The sequence below is a fragment of the Anopheles coustani genome, chromosome 3 (genome assembly GCF_943734705.1).
Source record: "Anopheles coustani chromosome 3, idAnoCousDA_361_x.2, whole genome shotgun sequence".
In the NCBI taxonomy this organism is placed as follows: Eukaryota; Metazoa; Arthropoda; class Insecta; order Diptera; family Culicidae; genus Anopheles; species Anopheles coustani.
In genome coordinates this window covers 6,576,794-6,596,006 of record NC_071288.1, presented here as the reverse complement: position 1 = coordinate 6,596,006, position 19,213 = coordinate 6,576,794, and the positions used below count along the sequence as shown (strand labels likewise).

The 19,213-nt window shown below is 46.7% G+C and overlaps 1 protein-coding gene across 1 annotated transcript; it reads left to right on the top strand.

Moving 5' to 3' along the window:
* Positions 1 to 14,396: 14,396 nt before the first annotated feature.
* On the top strand, positions 14,397 to 15,206 carry LOC131259611 (uncharacterized). Its single transcript, XM_058261149.1, has 4 exons — positions 14,397 to 14,447; positions 14,544 to 14,690; positions 14,759 to 14,929; positions 15,030 to 15,206. Exons 1-4 carry the CDS (start codon positions 14,397 to 14,399, stop codon positions 15,204 to 15,206), a joined length of 546 nt encoding a protein of 181 aa, XP_058117132.1.
* The last annotated feature ends 4,007 nt before the right edge of the window (positions 15,207 to 19,213 follow it).

The following is a 19,213-nucleotide window of genomic DNA, read 5'->3' as shown; positions in this document are numbered from 1 at the left end:
CCGGTACCGAAAAACAAAAGCGTCTCCGAAGAAACGGTACCGAGTCTGAGCTAGGACCGTCAAGGACCTTCATCTCCGAAAGTTTGTCTAAATCTACCCGTTACCTTTACGTTTCCCTTGCTCTCCCGATCGGCTTAAACCTTAACTGACGAAGATGATGCAATGCAAGGCCGCTTTCCTCGAAAGGATACTTTGGTTGAAATATTTATCGGACACAATAAAACCTGAGACACGGCTTCACTTGCCGTTTTCTTGCCGTGGGTCGATTTGGAAGGATCGTCGGTCGTCGTTGCGAGGGCATCGGAAACAAATAGGGACCAGGTCGAACCTGCCAGCATTGCCAATCCCGTACCCGTTCCGGGGTCATGGGAGGAACAGCTTTCGGAAAAGTTTACCCCCAGACCCGGGATGGAAAGTTTGTAATTTTGGTCAACCGGCTTAAAGGCCTCGGATCTCAGGTGTTTGGGTGCTTGTGGTTTGAGTAGCTGAGCAGAGCGCACACCGGTGTAGGTGTGCCCTGCGTAAACACTATGTCACTTACGTTTTTTATTCTCCATTTGCCGGCAGATTCCTCCCACCGGCTGTTTGCTTTCGGTTCGGATTTGCCAGGAAAACGTTCTGGAAACTTTACCCTTTGCGTTCACGGACACTTCATTTTCTCCACTTAATATTCACCGATCGTTAGTTCCGACATTGCCAATTCCGAGGACAATGTGGAGCAATGGAAAAGCTTCTTTTCCTTCGGACGGGGTAATGAAAGACCAAACGAACAATTCACCCGGCCACACTCTCAAACGGTATCATAGCAAAATCGCTTTCGAGTTGGTCGCTTCTTTCATCCCCGGTAGGCGCACGATTGCATCGAGCAACCCCTTTCTCTTCGACCCACTACTCCAACTCGCACTAACACACACATACACCAAAGCAGGCTAACACATACAGCACCGACTCGCCTGAAGGAACACTAATGGCACAATTAATTATCCCGCTCCTTTACGGCTGACGCTGCTCTTTTTCAGCCTCCCCGAAGGACACGGAACTGCGGCACGGTTCCTTTCGCTGATGAAGGACAAATGCACGGGATCGTTTGTAGCGACCAGGGCGAACGACAATCGATAGCTGAAACGCGCCGCGGGAAGATGGGAAGGCTTTTTCCGGACAACAAAAACTTAACGACACCTCATAAGCGTTGGAAAACTTTGCACCGTAATATCAAACCGGTAATGGTACATTAACACTGTGGCGCTTCGCCTCGGAAAGGCATCGATTTGTTTCCGCACTAATCAAACCACACAGAAATGCCGATTAACGGAATGTATTTTATCGTCGATTGTTGAGATGCTTCACACAACGATCGAATTATTGCAATTCATTTTGCAGTCGAGGAAGGATACTTCGAGTGGTAAGGGAATATACACTTGCCTTCTAATTATAACACAGTTTTGTGTTTTGTGATAAAACAATAACTTTATTATAATAAACACATTAAAAATACAAGATACTAATAACAGATTAAAACTGGCGGACCGTCACGACGACGCGTCCGCTCCGCTCGAGATGCCGATCAGAAGAGGTCTTCTTTGCACCTCTTTACACCGCAGGACACTTCTCCACTGACAGCCTCCTGTCAGTGAGAGTGTCAGTCGGTCCATCGCTCTCTGCTAGCCGCTGGGTCGACGCGGTGCGGCTGCTAACATCCCCCCTCTTTAATTCTGCCGATACTGGTCCATCCACAGCGGCGGCCTTCGGACTCGCGAAGATCGGCGTAGCGTCCGTACCGGAGATGGTGATCTACTATCTGCCGTTGCAAATCCTGGGGAGTTAGCGGACCTCGGTGTTTCAGGACATTCTTCTGGTGGGCGAGAATGGGATGACACTGAGGACGAAAACGAAGACGTTAACACACAAGGAGACGACGATAATGACGGTGACGACGGTGATGATGATGATGACGACGACGTTGCCGGTGATGACGATGACGATTCCCTACCAGGAACTATCACAGGTTGCTCAATATCACGGGTGCATGGTAGCGCTGCTTTGGATTCATTGAGGTCCCAGGCCTCTAGCAATATATCCAAAGCCATCGAAGGTTGCTGACTATCTCGGTTTTGCTCAAGAAGTTTGCTGCTATCGGCTAATCGCGGTCTCAACTGGTTAATGTGTGAAACCTGCTTTCCACCAGTTGATTTCAAAATTTTGTACATCACCTTTCCTACACGTTGTTCAATCTCTCCAGCGATCCATTTCCACGTGTTCTGCTTGTACTCCTTGGCATATACAAGGTCACCAATGTTATAACGTCTTCTATGATGGGTTTGATCACAACCAGGCTTAGGCTTTGGAGGTATTCTGAGTAGCTCGAGGCACGTACGTATTCTACGCCCGAACATCAACTCTGCCGGTGATTTATGTTCTTGCAAAAGCTTATGGGGCGTACTCCTATATGTAAGCAAAAACACGTCTAGAGCTTCTTGTAACGTCCTCTTCCCCTCCTTAATTTTCTTAAGCGCTCTCTTGAATGTGTCGACAAAACGTTCTGCCTGCCCGTTTGACTGCGGGTGGTACGGTGCAGTTCTGATGTGTTCAATCCCGTTGCTATTGCAGAAATCCGCAAACTCAGAACTGGTAAATTGCCTCCCGTTGTCACTCACAATACAGCTCGGCATACCGAGGCGGGAGCACAATCCTCGTAAAATCTCCACAGTTGCAGCAGCAGAAATACGTGTAGTTGGTACAATTTCAGGCCATTTCGAGTAGGAATCTATGGCCAGTAAAAAGTATACTCCTTCAATCGGACCAGCATAATCTATGTGTATTCGCTGCCATGGCACACTAGTCGTTGGCCATTGTACTGGAGTACTATGCGCTGGTGATTTTGCGACAGAGAGACATGATTTACATGTTTTAACCATTCTCTCTATGTCAGCATCGATTTGTGGCCAATAAACATAGCTTCTGGCTATTCCTTTCATCCTCTCAATTCCAGGGTGCCCAATATGCATCATTTGTAATACCTTGTGACGTTGCGATGCCGGTATTACTAGACGTTCTCCAAAAATGATGCAATTTTCTGCTGTTGAAAGGGACTCGCGTCTTACAAAGAACCTTCCTAGCTCTTGTCCTTCCACTTTGGCTGGCCACCCATTCTGGACGTAATCATGCACTAACCGAAGTACAGGATCCTTTCTAGTCTCACGAACGACATCATTGAATGACAGCGGTAAGAACGTCGCTGCATTCTTCACTAGGGCTTCCATATCGTTTTCCAACTCCATGCTCGCGATGATGAAATCTTCTTCTGGCTTCTCATGTCTGTCTATTAGCCGGGATAATACATCTGCATTTCCAAACTTCTCTGTAGGGACATATTCTATGTCAAAATCATAGAGAAGTAATGTCAATGCAAATCTTTGCAGTCTATTCGCAGTGTAAACTGGAATCCCTTTTTTACTGCCAAATATCCGAAGAAGTGGTTGGTGGTCCGTTTGTAACCGGAAATGTCTGCCGAATATCATTCGATGAAATTTGGTTACAGCATAAATAATGGCAAGTCCTTCACGATCAGGTTGACTGTATCTCTGTTCTGCAGCTGTCAATGCCCGTGAAGCATGTTGAACTACTTTAAGGGTGCCATCTGGGAACTTATGGGCAATAGTAGCTCCTACTCCAAATGATGATGCATCTGCTGACACAATAATCTCAAGCTTCGGGTTGTAGTGGGTCAACAGCAGATCTGAAGATAATATTTTCTTGAACTGCTCAAACGCATGTTGACATTTTTGAGTCCACTGGAACGCAGTACCCTCCTTGAGAAGATCATCAAGTGGCTGACGTAACATCCGCATGTTACGAACGAATTTGCCGTAGAAGTTAATAGCTCCCAAAAAGGAACGCACTCCTGATACATCCGTCGGTGGTTGAAGTTTTGTAATAGCCATTATTTTATCAGGGTCCGGACGCAATCCTTTTTCATCTAGAATATGACCCAAGTATCTTCTTTGGGACTGATTAAAGCTGCACTTACTTGGCCTTATCGTAAATCCGTATTCTTGAAGCCTCTGCAATACCGCTCGTAAATTCCGATCATGAGCATCCACAGTGTTTCCTCCGATCACAATATCGTCCATGTACGCAGCTACTCCTTCTAGCCCCGCCAGCATTGTATCGATGAGCTGTTGAAAAGCTCCTGGGGCTGCCTTTACTCCTGGGGGCAAACGGTTATACCTATATAAACCGCGGTGTGTATTAACCGTGAGTAGCTCGCGACTCTGCTCTGCCACTTCTACCTGTAGAAAGGCATCGGAAAGATCTAACTGGCTGAAAATAGAGCAGGTGCTTAGATTAGCGAATATTTCCTCCGGCAGCGGTAAAGGGTATTGGTGTGACATCAGTGCTTCATTTAAACCAGTCGAGTAATCACCACAAATTCTGATGGTTCCATTCGCCTTCCGTACGACAACTATTGGTGCCGCCCATTCAGAATACTCGACGGGAGTGATGATACCTTCACTCTCCAAACGATGCAACTCTCCTTCCACTGCTTGTCGCATGGCATAAGCCACTGGCCTCTTCGGACGAAATATTGCACTGACTCCTTCCTTCAGGACCAAACTAATCTTTGCCTTAACGCAACACCCAAGCTTCGGTGCGAAGAGTGTCGGGAACGATATTTTCAAACTTGCAACTGCATCCTGCACAACATTTATCTGGTTGCAGATCGATGATAATGGGACATCCCATAGACCAAATTTGTCCATTATGTCCGTTCCCAACAAAAGCAGATTGCAACTCGCAACTCTTATTAGGCACTGCTGCTGGTGACGTCCAATCGTAACTGCACATTTAAATTCACCCAATATTTGTACCAAATTACCGGACGCTGACCTGGCATTTATTCCAGTCGGCCACAGCGTCGGCCTGCCCATGTTGCACCATACATCTCTTGAAATGATACTAATTTCAGCGCCCGTGTCCACCATCATCGACACTGGTGTGTGATCTAATATCACATTTACATGGCCACGACGGCCACTGTACACTGTGTTCACTAGAACCGTTTTAATGGATTGCTTTCGTTTATTGCGCCATCTTTGGGCTGATGCACAAAAACCTTCTTTATGCCCTATAACGTGGCATCTTTGGCATTTGTGGGACTTCTTCGGACAATTTTGCGCGAAATGCCCTCCACCACAAAGCCAACATTTTACTTTTTTCTCTTGCGGTCTGGAAAATTTTGATTTATAATTCAGGTCTCGCACAACCGCAATACTTTTCTCCGATTTAGCTATCATAGCGGTGTCACGCTTTAAGCTGACCAAACGCTTGCATTCATCGGTCATCTGGGCCAGGGTAAGCACTCTCCTTTCTTCCAGGCAGCTTAGTAGCCGGATGCGTGTCTCTGTGTGGGACTCCTCTTTCAACCCACACACGAACACTAGACATTTCAGCTCTTCTTCCGACATCCCGTTCATTGTGGACTCGATAACGGCTCTGTTAACTCGGCACGAATACATTACAAAATCTTCATCTGGTAGCTTTTGCAGATTCAAACAACGGAAACATTTTTCAATCTTCGACGTTGGGGAACCAAATAACTTTTTCAACTTTTCCACCGTGGTTTTAAAATCGAATTCGTTTGGTTTTGCCGGTAGCACATGGCTTGCGTATTTTTCATGCTCGGCCAGTCCTAACTTTCTCAGTAACAACCTGACACGAGCGGCGTCGTCCAACCCCTCCGTGTCCTTTTCGAATAAATCCTCGTACCTGCTGTACCATCCGGTAAAGGTTACGCGATCTTCCCGGTCGAACTGGAATTCTTTAATGTTGTTCGCTAAAGACTCGATCGTTCTCGCCGTGTCCGTCGGCTCTTTAGCTTTTAAAACCGCAAAAAGTTCCGTCACCAATTTCTCCTGCTGGTTCAGGAACGCTTGCTGCTGCTGCTGCATAGCTTCCCGCTGCTGTTTGAAGATTTCCTGAATCCAGCTTGATTCAGGATCAGCTTGCCGATGTGAGCCATTAACCTCGCGCGATGGCTGCTGCTCACGATGCGCCTCCATTGCACTTTTGTAATGCGCGACCGTTGACCTCTTTACTTAACAACGTGCCGTGCGCCTTTTTTTCATTTGCCGCGTACAATCGTCTCTCTACCTCGTCGCCACTTTTGTGTTTTGTGATAAAACAATAACTTTATTATAATAAACACATTAAAAATACAAGATACTAATAACAGATTAAAACTGGCGGACCGTCACGACGACGCGTCCGCTCCGCTCGAGATGCCGATCAGAAGAGGTCTTCTTTGCACCTCTTTACACCGCAGGACACTTCTCCACTGACAGCCTCCTGTCAGTGAGAGTGTCAGTCGGTCCATCGCTCTCTGCTAGCCGCTGGGTCGACGCGGTGCGGCTGCTAACACACAGTTTAACGAATGTATCATTGAGGTGGCTTCACAGTAAGTTATTGCAAAATATTTCATTTTATTTGACGATTAACGAACTGACAACCATTTTCATAAGTAACTGTTTCGATAAACACCGTTCACCAGTCTTGGCAAGCAATAAAATTATCAACAACATTTCACAATACCGCAAATGTTATAAATATTAAACACTACATAAATCACTGAAGATTACCGTATCAGCTGATTTCAAAACTCTAACCCACTCACACGTTCATTCAAACATCGTTAGCTCGCGTCGCTTACTATGTTTCATTTTCATGCTTTGTTTTCACAAAACACACTCACCCAAAACTACACCAATTTATAGCCTACACTTTGAAATTACCTTCACTTGAACGATGCTTTCTGGCGATCGTTGAAATTTGACTATCGCTCGCCTCGAGCACAACAACCCACTCGCAACTGTTACCACTCACGCAAGGAAAATCTACGCCACGCTCGGTGGCCGCGCGCTTCAGTGCGTTTTTCTCTTCGCGTGGAAAATCGTGCACGTCGCGTGCAAAACGCCTCGGAAATTCGCTTCGCCCAAGCAGGGAAGGAAAATGTGCTGCTGCGTACGGCGAACCGCGTGCTATATTCGTACGCAACCAACGCGACAACCAGACTGAAGCGACAAACTCGACCGCTACCTTCTAGAGGGCCACAAGGCAGCAAAGGTTCGCTCGGATCGGCCGTCGTCGGCGGCTGTTGTGCTTTTGTGGGGTGTGAGCACGTTGTTTACCTCGCCGCCTGTCTCTCACTCTGTTCACCTTTCCTACGGCTGTCTTCTGCCTCTAACGCCAACGCGATGCCCTTCACCAAAAGGGACGGGCATTCGAATGGATATCAACACGGCGCCGACGGTAAAGCACACGCAGCAGCCGAACGCCGAAATCGGAGAGCGTGTGAGTGTGAGATGAACGACGTCGAGCGAGCGAAAGCACGCTCGTGAGAGAGCCTACCGAAAACTGCCCCCTCAAAAAGTGCATCAGGCGCGCTGGTGCATCTGCATTTCCCGATGCAACGCGCGATTGAAGAGGAGAACGCGAAACGAGATGAGATGTGATTTTCCGCCTGCTAGGGTTTGGTGAGAGAAGGCTCACCTTCGTGCAGCTCACTGTTTTCATCGAATTCTCCTCCACCGACGCGTCATGATGAGGAGACGAGCTGCTGCAGAGCGCGCAGGCGTGTGCATCGAGTCGTGACGTTCATCGTTCACAATCTCGTCCGACAGTCTCGCTAGCAAGCTTTCGTAGGTCGGCGTTTCTCAGGCGTAACGGTCCGATAGTGCACTATATGATTGGAGTGAGCCGCTTTATATATATTAGCAGCCCATCGAGCGTCACCGCGTGGACGCACACGCTTTGCTCGGGCAGTTTCCAACGTCATCTGGACGAAATTATTGACATCATTAAGTGAAACCGCTGCGAAACGGTAAACAATAAACGTGATATGCGACGTGAGTTTACTCGGAGAGATGACATGAGTTGGGCCACGGATGCATTTATACTCAATCACATGAAGGCTCACGCAGCATCCATCGTGAACGCCGTCCTGGGGAAACAGATCCAAATGAACGTTCTCCAGCTGATTTCTCACCGGACTCACTCGCAGCGCTCGACTCACGACAAATCTTTCCCCTCGCCGAATCAACCGGCATTGTCGGTCCAAAATTCACTTTCGTTACGGTTGCTCGCGCTCCGCCGCGATGTGCCCGTTTTTCGGTGACTGAATTCGTTACACCGTCCTCTCGGGGAGGAGGCGACGAAGTGACAGCGACTGGAGGGGGGTATTTTGGAACGGTGGAAAGATATATCCACCGCACGCTCTGGCCCCCCGTGACTTAGGAGCCCGCGGGTTGGGAGGCTTTTTATTCAACCGCGTGTTTTACCGCTCACTGAAGCGGTGTGGCCATTGTTCGAACTTTACAATGTGCGGGTGAAGGGTTCGCTTTTTCGGAGGCGGAAATAGGGGGCGCGAAAAAGGGAAGCGATCTTCCGCACTCTTTCTCGCTCATCACGCCCCAAAGGGAAAGGCCGAGCCGAGCCGGAGCCCAGAAGCGAACGGGGAGGGTGAATAAAAACACAACATGGCACCGTTCGTAAGAGCGTAACGAAACCATGCAAACCACGCCGTTCCGTGACGTTACATTTTAAGTCAACGGCACTCCGAGCGTCCAAGCGACCCAGGTCCCACCTCCGCCCCCCCCCTCTCGGCCCCTCCGCAATCCGTATGGTCAAGCATTCGTGACCTCTTTGGGGGTTGGACACGGATTTTTGCGAAACCGAGCTGAAATAAGCCGCAGTCTCGAACACCCCCAACTCCAAAATATCACGCAGTGTTGGGAAAATACGTTCGCGGGTTTGGAATCGAATTTGGAATGTGTATGGCTGTGTTTGGGACACATCCATTGTGTCCGGCGAGCGGCGGACCGATGTCACGTTCTTTCGTTTCTGTTTCATTCCGACGCACGAAAGTGGAATCACAATCGCCAGATCGAACGTTACGAATAGTTGCACTTACTCCCGCCGTACTCCCGTACCGGACCGGAAATGGCCCACCGGAAGAGCGCTTGATGACGCACCGTGGTGCTGACAATAATGCATTCGCCCCTTCGGCCATCCATCGGCGGGAAGGGGACTTCGCATGTAAACGCGAAAGCGGAGAGTGCAGCACCCGAACAATGGGAACATATTTTTGAAATTCTTTACAAAGACAAAGGGAGACCCTCTCCGCCTCCCCTTTTGGGGTGACGGCGGGACGCGGTGGACCCTGTTGTTTCAAACCCGCCCTGGGGCAATTTCATGTCGTTGTTTTGAATGTACTTATGTTTATTTATTTTATGACGGTTGCAACCGGTGGGCAATCGCGTTCCGTTCTAAAGGTGAGTGCTTTTCCCATTTTGAGGCCAAACATTGTTGTTTGGTTCCGAGGCCAATCAGTAAAGTATGCTCGTGTTTTGGATTTTCGTGGAAGCGTTACATATTGTATTTTCCTCTCATTTGAGATTCATAACTCCATCGTCGGTTTTGGATGGCTGACGGTTCCTTGAAATTAAAGCTCACCGTTGCGGACCCAACCCAATGTTTCCAAGAAAATAAACACACAATAACGATTTGTGTACGATCGTTTTCAAAAGGATTTACAATCATTTATCTCCACTCGGCATAACAAATTTACACCAATTTACCGACTGAAGTAACAATGTCGCCTTGCGCAACGGATTTTAATTAAATTATTAAAACACACACCTTGGCCGTTTGGAGGTTCAGGTACATAAAATAAAAACTGACGCTCTCAAGGCAGTAACCATCGTTCGGATAAACCGAACTAATGCGAAAATGCAACACCGTCAACCAACCCACCGGTGATGCAACGGAGGTATTATCAAATAGAAGACGATGAGAAAACAAACCCACTTCGGCCAAACTTCGCACCATTAAACCCCTCCCCCTCCTCGAGGGGAAGCACCTTTCCACCTCATCTCGCGGTGGCTTTCGCGGGTAATTAGCAGTAATTCATCGTTGTCGCTCCCACATCTTCGGTGCAGAGGCCATCGCAAGGCAGCCTCGAACCGCGCGGACATTGATCATGACCGTGGCCGTAAATCATTCGCGAGTGGATCGGACGGCTCCGGTGCGCTCCGGATCTGCCCGGCCGCGCGGTGTCAGCTTGCCAGGGATAATCTTCTGCGGTCGCTTTTTGCATTCCCGGCGGTGAGAACAATGGCTGCCCAACGGGGATGGGTTGGCGGAAGTGGTGAAGGTCCAGCTACCAAAGTATTAGATAGAGCAAGCTAGAGAGATGTTATCCACCGACACGCATACCGGTGGCCGAAGATGGGCTGCATGCAGGGTACGAAGATGGAATGTGTGGCCGAAGACGGTGCGAAGAAGTTTGTTGGGAGTGGAAGCCCGCCGGCGGCAAATGACCTTCCCACGGCGTAACGCGAAACCGGGACCGGTATCACGATGACAATAGTGCGTCCGTCCGTGAACAATACCGTTCGGTTCGGGCAGAATGGGGCCTTTTGTGGTCGAGCTGCAAGTAATGCGCCTCTCGAGCAACTGGTCGTCTTTGGCGCCGAAGCAGGAAACGGAGAAGACGCCACGACGGAACGAAGGGAACGATCGAACACACACACGCACAGCACTGACCTCGGCCCTGAGGGATGTGGACAAAGTGGCCTTCAAGATCTTCACCTGATAGCCGCGCTGATGGATGGAGTGCATCGTGGTCATCGTCTGCGAAAAGCGCTGGAATGCAGCTTAGACAGTCCAGAGAAAGGAACAAAGGAAGCAAACAAACAGAAGGAAAGATGATTCAGAACGTTCGTTGCTCTGTTGTCGTTATTTAAGCGCACATTCTTTAGTAAAGGTTCGTGATCAAAAATCAAACGCGGGTCAAACGTTACAATTCTGCAAACTGTTGGAACTAATTTGATATCCATGTAAATGACAATGTTCGTAGATAGCAAAAGGACATTGTCATCGGTTTACGACCACAGCGAGCAAAAGCAACGTACGGACACTGAAAACGAAATGAATTGTCGTGCGGTTGCAGTTAGCTGTGAGACAATTTCCTTGTCGTTTGCCAACTTTATTTCTTCAACACCTCGTGCAACCAACCGGAAGTCCGCCACTGTCGTGTCAGCTTCACGGCCACACTTTATTCAACACCAACCAATAACACCGTGAGGAAAATGAGGAAGGAGACGGAAAACCTCCACAAGAAAGGACATCACAATCCCGAGCCACAACCACAGCAAAGGGAAGCGATACATCGCACAACAAACAGACAGACTAACAGACAAACAAACAAACAAACAAAGCGAAAACAATCCCGACCGAAATGCGAAATACCACCTTCCCTTTGCGCCTTGCAAGCGTTCCATGGAGCAATGCAAAGGGTCAGAGAGAAACTTCTCCAATAAGGCGCGTTTTCACGTAAGGCAGCGGGTGGGGCTTGCGGTGGACGCGCGGAGACCGGGTCGTAAGGACGGTGATGGGTTTTACATTTCCGGAACAGTCAAAGCGACGGTTTACATAAAAATTGCTCTGCTTTACAATCGGTCCTTTTCTTTCCACTGTTTTTTTTTTCTTTTCTTGCATTTTATTGTTGTCCGGAGATAAAAGACGGGCTTCCTTCTTCGCATTCTGGCCGCGCGCAGATGGTAACAACAACATCCTGACGCCATTTTTCCCTTGCAAACGCAGGAGCTGTGTCCGCTGTCAGGAGCTGCTGACGAGAACTTTATCAATAATCGCCGGCGGTCCACTCTGGACTGGAGGTTTTACCGAACCGAAAGAACGTGCTGTTGTTTTATGGACATGCTAAGCGGCTTATCAAATAAATTGTTGAACTTAAACCAAAACTCTGAAAACATTTTCGATTTGTAACAAAAATTTGGAAATTGGAAGATTTATATTTCATTTTATAGTTTTCAATCGAAAATTGTAAAGTTTTCTCAGTATCATGTTCTTGTCTGATTCGCAAAACAAATTCTCTTATTCCAATTCCATGTATTTCCACAAATCCACTGGCTTACATCCTTGCTCGTAACACGACGGTATTTGTTAGCGTATCCTACGGCAACCTTTCCGAGGACACGAAAACCGCTTTCCACCTGCTCCGGCTGTCGTCGAGGTGATCGATGTCGGTTCAATATTGTCGCTGATGGAATGACACTTATCTTTCGCCCATCCTCCCGTGCTCGACCCGAACTTTATCCACCTCTCGAGGGACCGGGGACTCGACCCCGTTTTTGGTCGATGTTTGCGGTGGCGCCTCATTAAAACCCACCCACCTCTCGCCGGTTCATGCCAAAAAGGAAGGCAGCACGCGTCGTAGCCAGCTCGAGGTACAGCGCGGAAGATTCTCGACATTGTGCGTGCCATCGAAAGGCGTCTACCTGCCGAAAGCTGGTTGACCTCGAACATGAGTCGAACCGGGCCTGCCGTGTTATCCTGCGGTGTAATCTTTTCCAATATTTGTCCCCCGCTGGGCGGTAAGTATGTTTGTGTCTGCGGCCCGAAACGTCAACAGTCATAAACATAAACGGGCTGCCGCCATTAGACCCTCGAGGGCCGACGGGTGTCGCCTCCGGTTCAAGACAGTCCAGAAGTTAGCGCTTTCGGCGCCGGCGAGGCACCTGCGTGTCCTTTCAGTAGGCTTCACGTGCTTTTATTGACACAACCCACCCTTTTGGCCCGGGTCTTCAGTTCGTTCACAGCATCGGTCGCCCGGTCGACCGCCGAAGATCTAATCTCCCAAGTGTTGTGTCCCAGCGTCAGGTAGAATCAGAAGCTAATTACTCGACGGACGACTGGCAGCTCGGAGGAAAGAATTACGGCCATGATCCGTCCCGGAATGGGATCCGTCTCAGGAGTGGTCTCCATGGAAATGGTTCACGTTGGCACATCGAGAGCGGGCACAGAGGTAAGGCACGAAAGTCAATCGGTGTCACCGGCTGTTCGAGATACACCGGACTCTTTGGGATTTCTACGAACTTTTCGGGTACGGGACTGCCTCCTCCAAATGAAACTCTCTCGACGAAACGCATTTCTCAGGACATGCGATAACAAGAACAACTTTGCCCAACAATCGGATTGAATGAATGAAATGTCGGTTCTTCTTAGTGAGAATCATGTTATTGTCATCTTCTTAGAGGGACCATTTCAAATGAGCAGGCTGCAGGGTATGTACGTCGCAGTCAAACGATAAATCTGTTTTATCTTAATACCCTGATAAGCCTTAAACGCGATGGTTTTGAGTCTTTGGCTGTTGAAAATAGGATATCCAAAACAAATATCGCTCATGGAGGGAAAGAATAAAAATTCTTTCTGAAATTGATCGTTTGTTCATACTTTGAAATAAACAATTGATTTCAAGGTTCATTGCCTAAGTTTAATCAAATAAAACAGAACTCAGCTCATGCATGATATTTAGCTAAATTTATAAGAATAACATGATTTTTTCCTTTTATTTCACCATTGTATGTGCTCTCAAATAAAACAAAAATCTTAGCATTACATATTTACCAGTCTTGAGTCTAAGCCCGAACTCAACAGGTGTGCATGCGATAGGAAAAGTTTTTCCAACGCTTGAGAAAGCTCGTTGTAACTCAAATACACAACTCACACCGACGACGAAAGACTGCACACACGCAACAGTGCGTTAATTTCTTCCGTTTATTGTTCTTTCCTTCTAATTCTTCCTAATAACCACACCTTCCTAGCGCAAAGGGATGAAGTGTGAGTTTCTGCTTTGTTTAAGTTTAAATTGGCGTAAGTGAAAAATTCAGAGCCTCATACAACGAACGTCCCAGAGATCTTCACACTACCTGCGAATCAAACGGACTGAAAATATTTAGAAGGGTCTGGTTGGTTTAATTTTTATACCGTCAACAATTATATCCGAGTGAAATGGTCGTGAAATGGCGTGGATATTATTCGATGCATCGAGCCATACAATCCGATTCGGAGTTAATCACACATGGAAATGTAAAAAACAATCTAATAGTAATGGAATTACTGGGTACTAAAGTTTGCATATATTTGACATCTGTTTAGCAAAAATTTTGGGTCTAAATACAATTACATTTATTTCCACATCAAATGATAATGTTAAAAATTTATTGAAGTAATTCAACAAACATTTAAATTACTGACCTTGGTAGATCAAAAATGAAAAGTCGTTAATGATTACCGAAAATTTGTGTTCTTAAAATAGATCAATTAAAAGTCGATTCATATCCCATTCCAGCAAACTAAAATCCATATTTGAAATTCATTTCAATTATTTCTGCCAGCACACATACTATCTCGTAGCCAATCATTGTTTTATCATAAAACTTTAATCTCAGTGTAGGCGCTATAAATAAGCCTTTTCCGCAGCAGTGGTCCAGTTGTAGTTCCAGGCGTGCTGTAAAGTTGTTCCCGACCACTGACACAACATGTTCAAGCAGTTATCTTTGCTGTTGCTGGTAGTGCAGCTGATTGCACGGGTAAGAGCGGTGACCAGGAGTTGCTAATGCAAGTTTGCTGTTACAAATAAGTTTCACATTGACAAAATCATGCATACGTACGTCTTACTTTTACAGAGCACGGCAGTGGTAAAGTTTGAGAACCTCAACTACGAGCTGAACAAGGACTTCATGCATGGAAACATTTTCATCAAAAGTCAAAACGATAAGTACTCGTTCGGGGCCGACGTGGAGATGTCGAAGAAAATCGAAGGGAGTGTCATTGTAGGTTCAAATGTAGACTCGAGGAGACGACTGTTTATATTGACCCTGGTCTTTTTTTTTCGTTATAGGTCACGCCGGTCCTGCAGCATCTGGTCAAGGGCGAGTACCACACGATGGTGAATATCGATCTGGACACATGCAAGGTGGACCCGCTGATGTCGGAAAACTCCATCGTACGCACGATCGCCAAGGAATCGACCAAGTTCATCAATTTCTCACTCATGTGTCCCTACAATCCGGTAAGCGTTCGGTCTTAGAAGGCCTGCCGGTGCTTTCGAACGGGAACAGTTTCACATTTGTAGACAATCATTAATTATCCATCCCCATGTCGATTTGCAGGGTCGCTATTTGTTAAATGACTTTACACTCGATTCGGAAAGTCCACTGCTGAAGCTGATTCCGAACGGCAAGTACAAGATGCAGCTGTCGGCAACACACTACCCGACCCCCGATTCCCCCCCCATCCCGTTGTTCAAGTACTCGATCGATTTCGAGCTGTATCCTGCCAGCAGCTAAAAAGGATTTCCTTGGGATGTTCTGGATAAAAGGAATTAAAAAAACATTATGCATTGATCTTAGATTCCGTTTTGGGACAGATGCAATGTTAAAGAAACTGAGTAATGAATGCAATGCAATGCAGCAAAACAGATTAACCTTAAACATGTATATGCCACGAAAACGGGGGTACGTGTGGTTTTCAAGCTTCAATAAAAAAATCGATACACGCAAGCCATTTCTTTTAGTAAGTTTCATAAACACATATATCCGAACCAAGCGGATGCAACATTGGAACTCTAAAATTCATTAATGTTATCAATCACTGCAAAAGTTTCGGTCGGCTACAACACGAATCAATTAAACATTCAGAAAAGGTCAAATCCTAAATTTCACAGCATTTTCCATTGTAATAAGAATCTCTCGAATGGCAGGAGACTGTTGTAAATTAAAATTCTGGTCCCTTGCCATCATCGCCGATAATCGTTACGGCCCAAATCTACCCAAACAAATTCCGCGACGTAAATCCACCCGAAATATTCGCCTAATCCGCCAACGATCGCCACCCGAGGTAGAAATTCTGGCAAAACCCTAGGCCCCTTTGGTTGGACCTTTTCACCAAACCCCCCGGATATATGCTGTCTCGGGGTATGAGCCACCAAGCAACGTTCCGGGTGACTGCGCTTTAATCAGCAGTCGGACGAACTTTTTCCGTCCACCGATGCCGTTAATTACCCTGCTCGAAACCATCAATCATACAATGTAGCAACATGGCGCAAGGGTTCGGTGAAGAGTGCTACCAAGTTCAACACCTCCCGAAGGGTGATGAAGAAGCTGAAGTGAGTGAGAAGAAGATACGAAACGAAGGATAGAGGTTGTAAAGCTATGATAAATAATCCAAGGGTTTGAATAATTGATTACATCGTAAGGACTGTCGAGCAGAAAGCAATGCAAAAATTGAATTCATGATAAACGATCTCTTGTACGCTACCATTCAACCACTTCCTTCCTATCACTTTATCGCTCTTGCCATCAAACAGAGCAGAACAAATCAGAATTCGTTTATTTATCGATCATCTGTACAGTTTTGTGCAAACACAAGACAGTTCAAAGAATCTATATAAACAACTAACATGGAAGGTTTTCTAGTAAAATGTTGAGTTTAACAATTACGTAAGGTCAATTTAAAGATCAATTATGTGCTTCAACAGCTCAGAACGGGTATTGATTTCCACCAAATTTTCATCTTCCACATGCAAGTACGTTTTGTTATGTAACATGAGCCACGCCATTTCAAAACAATTTGATTACACAAATTAATCCTCCCAATCATGTAACATATGTACGAGGATCGATATCAGAAATGGATTATCGTCTAATGAAAAATAAATAAAAACAAGATACATTTACGTAACTCTTCCAATTATTTTACTTTGATGTAAAAACCAGAATTAAAATGGAATAGTATAGTCATTGGGTTTCATACAATACTCCACAAATCGAAATTTTAATAACAAAAAATCAATAACACTAATTAAATTTTTGAACGAAGCTCCGATCGGATTAACAAAAAGGATATGTCGGCGAGAATTTAACACAATATTGTACAGTTCCTAAGATAACTGGTAAAATCTTCCGAAAAGCTTGAACGATAACGGTACTAAATAAATAAATCACTCAGCATCTTTTCATGCTATTCTTTCCAAACGTACGATTTCCAACCATTGCTCCAAATTCCAGTGTCATTGAACATTGGCATCTGGCTTGTAGTTTTCCCAACCCCATCCGTCCCGGAACGTTGCATCTCCTGGAAACAGTTTTTACTTGATCGTTACCGATGAGTTAAGCTTCACTAATTCCATCCCACAAGTACACCACGTTTTCCGACTTCTTTCGCGAAATTTGTCCAACACAAAGGGCCTGAAGTGCCTTGACACGCTAATAAAAAGGAGTAAAATATTTAATGAAAATAAATAAACGACACACACGAGCGCTTCCAATAAACCAATATGGCTGCCAACAGACACGGAGCCCAATCAGGAGCCGCTGGGGGGGAAAGGGGGAATGAATCACAAAAAGGAGCAATCATTAGGGTTCTAAAATTTATAGCATTATCCATCCAGGCGAGCAGCGCAGGCATCCAAACGTCAGTCGTGCTTGGCGGGCAAGGACAATAAATAAAGATAATTTCTTTCATAAATAATTGAAATCCAAGTACACGACCGAAAAAGGTGCCTCACAGCCAGGGCGAAGGAAATGAGCAGGAAAACCGCACGTTGCTGATGGAGCGAGTGAGGGGTGGGTTGGGGTACTAACCGGAGGAAAAGTTTAGACAGCGGAACACGTTTACGCGATGCTGACAGTGCGCTGCGTAGTTAAGCCATTACTCCTCGTTTGTGTCGTCGCTAAAGTGACACCATTACGGAAATATTCCCACCGGGCGTGTCGTACAATGGCACTATGGGAACGAACCGCACTTTTCCGCGAATAAAACAAGCCCTTCAAACATTTTCAATAAATTAGAGCAAAGAAATCTCATGTAGTCAAATGCAAATAATTAAGGATACTTTTAAAGCAAACCGATGTTGTTATTAATTGTTTTGAACAACAGATAGAGAATACATGCAAATAAAATGGAAGGAAGATCTAAAGTTTCTCCGTATTTCTATAATCAGCTTTCAGATTATCAGCAGACGAAATATAATTTTCATACAAATGCCATACAAATGATCGTTTTTATGTAGAAAACCCAAACAGATCCCACCGTGCAACAATCGCTTCAATTAGGCGTCGTATTGTGTACACGTCAGCCAGGAGAAGATTGAGCCGACACTCGAGAGGTGTTAAGCCATCCGGGCATTACCATTACCCCAATCGGTCCCATCGGCTGCGATGGATCATGCTTAGTCTAGCTTCCGGCTCATCGATGCTGGCTGGTCGGAGAGAAGCTAGATTCACACCCGAACTGTGTCCTCCCCGGAAGCGTTTGTCGGAGCTTTCCCGCTTGCTCGGGTGGGGACAACGCGCCGATGAGATGGTATGATTTATTTATGACACATTCTCCATCCGCTCAGCAATCTAGACGAGCCACGGAGTGGGGTAATGCAGGAAGCTCCGTGCCGGAGGCAGGACAATTGCAAGAAGCTACTGGTCTACTAGCCGAACGTACTTTCGGTACGCAGAGTGAGAAGGTATCCGTCTTGAAAGTGCGATCGAACCGGGAGTGGAAAAGTGAGAGCATAAAGGGAATAAAAAAGAGTGTTAAACATTCCGAAGATTTTATGATGATTGATGAGCCAATTCCGCATAATTGAATTGAAGGAAAAACTTTCCTTTCCGAAGTAAGTGCGTCCCGCATCGACGAAACGGCCATGCGCCGTCCCAGCGAGCGTTCGGTTCTTCACTCTTGATTCCGTGTCCCGCCCGCAACGGGACAATCTTCTTTATCCACTCGACTGGCGAAGTCGCCGGACGACGCATCGTCTCACGGAAACCCGCCCGGTCGCCACAGGACGAAAGAAAGTTTTATTACCCCGTGCGAGGCGGCGGCCAAGCTTCCACGGGCCGCTTCCGTGCCAAGCAAAACAATAAAAGCGCCACTCGAGGGCGTAGGGCGTCGGGCGAATGAATCGGAAAGTAGGTAGTATATCAGGGAAAATGACAAATTGCTTAGATGACCGGAAGGAACCGGCGGTGCCGTCGGGCGGCGTGTCGCCGGGATTGCTTTTGCTCCCACTTTGTTTTTCTTTCTCCCTCCGGTGGGTTGGGGCACGGTGGAGGTTTGCCAAATCGCACACGAAGCGCTAGCCGGAGACCGATAGCTGGCGGACTTGGTGCACGGTTGATGGATGGGTTGACAGGGCAAGGGTAGACCAGGCGAAGCTAATTCCACCACCCGGGCATGGACAATAGGACGCTAGTAGGGCGGCAGTTGGAGCTGGGTTTGGGAAATTAGTACGCGTTGCAAACATTGGCCAGGGTTTGATTTGTTGTCACTTCTGTCACGTCAGCTTCGTGTTCCTCTGACA